The sequence below is a fragment of the Montipora foliosa genome, chromosome 4 (genome assembly GCF_036669935.1).
Source record: "Montipora foliosa isolate CH-2021 chromosome 4, ASM3666993v2, whole genome shotgun sequence".
Taxonomy (NCBI): domain Eukaryota; kingdom Metazoa; phylum Cnidaria; class Anthozoa; order Scleractinia; family Acroporidae; genus Montipora; species Montipora foliosa.
In genome coordinates this window covers 13,812,324-13,813,450 of record NC_090872.1, presented here as the reverse complement: position 1 = coordinate 13,813,450, position 1,127 = coordinate 13,812,324, and the positions used below count along the sequence as shown (strand labels likewise).

At 43.9% G+C, this 1,127-nt stretch overlaps 1 protein-coding gene across 1 annotated transcript in view; it reads left to right on the top strand.

Moving 5' to 3' along the window:
* Nucleotides 1-221: 221 nt before the first annotated feature.
* The window catches only part of LOC138001038 (uncharacterized), a 1,363-nt gene continuing 457 nt past the window's right edge, over nt 222-1,127 (top strand). Inside the window, exons 1-2 of the mRNA XM_068847707.1 lie at nt 222-872; nt 946-1,127. The exon at nt 946-1,127 is cut by the window's right edge and continues 457 nt beyond it. Of these exons, the coding sequence (XP_068703808.1) occupies nt 222-872; nt 946-1,127 (833 nt within the window). The remainder of the gene's footprint in view (nt 873-945) is intronic.

Sequence of the window (1,127 nt, the reverse complement as noted above, 5' to 3'; positions counted from 1 at the left end):
TGTTCTCTACTGTGTTATCCAAGATCGCGGAGGATAACGACTTATAATTACCGGGTCGTCCAATAGCCCATTTCCGATATATTTAGGCGCGTAAGACTGGTAGCAAATAAAGACACAAAAGCGAGGCTTGGGGAATAGCGCGAGAGAAGTTAAATTAAAACTTACAGCGAGGAAAGATAGGAAATAATGTTTTCGTTTTGAGCCTTAATCGTAGTCAAACGATGGTTAAATACTGTGCAGTTGCAGTGTGTAAAAATGGAAGCCATAACAGGCCAGATCTCTTGTACTTTCGCTTTCCTTCCGATCAGAAACCACGCAAAAAGTGGGAAACATTTTGTAGAAGGGCGGACGAAAAGTTTAAGACGCTTGCAGATCTTCGGATATGTTCGCAACATTTCAGTAGAGAAGACCTTAAAAGGACGCTTTCCGGAAAGATTGAAGTCATTTCTTGTGGTGTACCGACAATATTTGATCCAAAACAGCCCGCAGCAAAGAGTGATCCTCGTCAAGAGAGGAAAAACAAGCGGGATCGTCGAGCACAACACTTGGCCGATAATTCAACAGAGCTACCGGTGAAAAGGCAAAGGGTAGACGCGCAGGAAGGTAAAATTGGTACAGTGCATTCATCAGCAGGGCTCATCGGTGTGATCGGTGACCACGATTACACGGACCAAATCGAAAACGTGGACGAGCGACAGAGAAACGTGCTATGCCAGACGGAACTTACAATGGAAGACCTCGCCAAAATGGAAAGGGGAATAAATCAGTCTTCCATTTCAATCCCAACCTCCAGCCAAGAAGTTAAAGTTGGCGCTAATGCTCAAAAAAGAAGAGAGCAATTGGTTCAAGACGTGTTGAAAAGCGATGAATCTGTAAAATTTTATACAGGCATTCCGTCACTATCGTGTTTCATGTTTCTCGTCAATACCCTCCTTCCCTATGCAGGAAAAAGTGAAGTATTGGGACAAGAACAAGCGTCAGAAATCCTACTACCAGAATGATCCTGAGAAGGAAAAACCAGGGCGAAAACGCGATGTTGGATTGAAAGAGGAGTTTATTCTTGTTCTGTTGCGGCTGAAACTAGGTCTAATGGAAAGGCACCTTGCCGACATGTTCGCAGTTTCTGT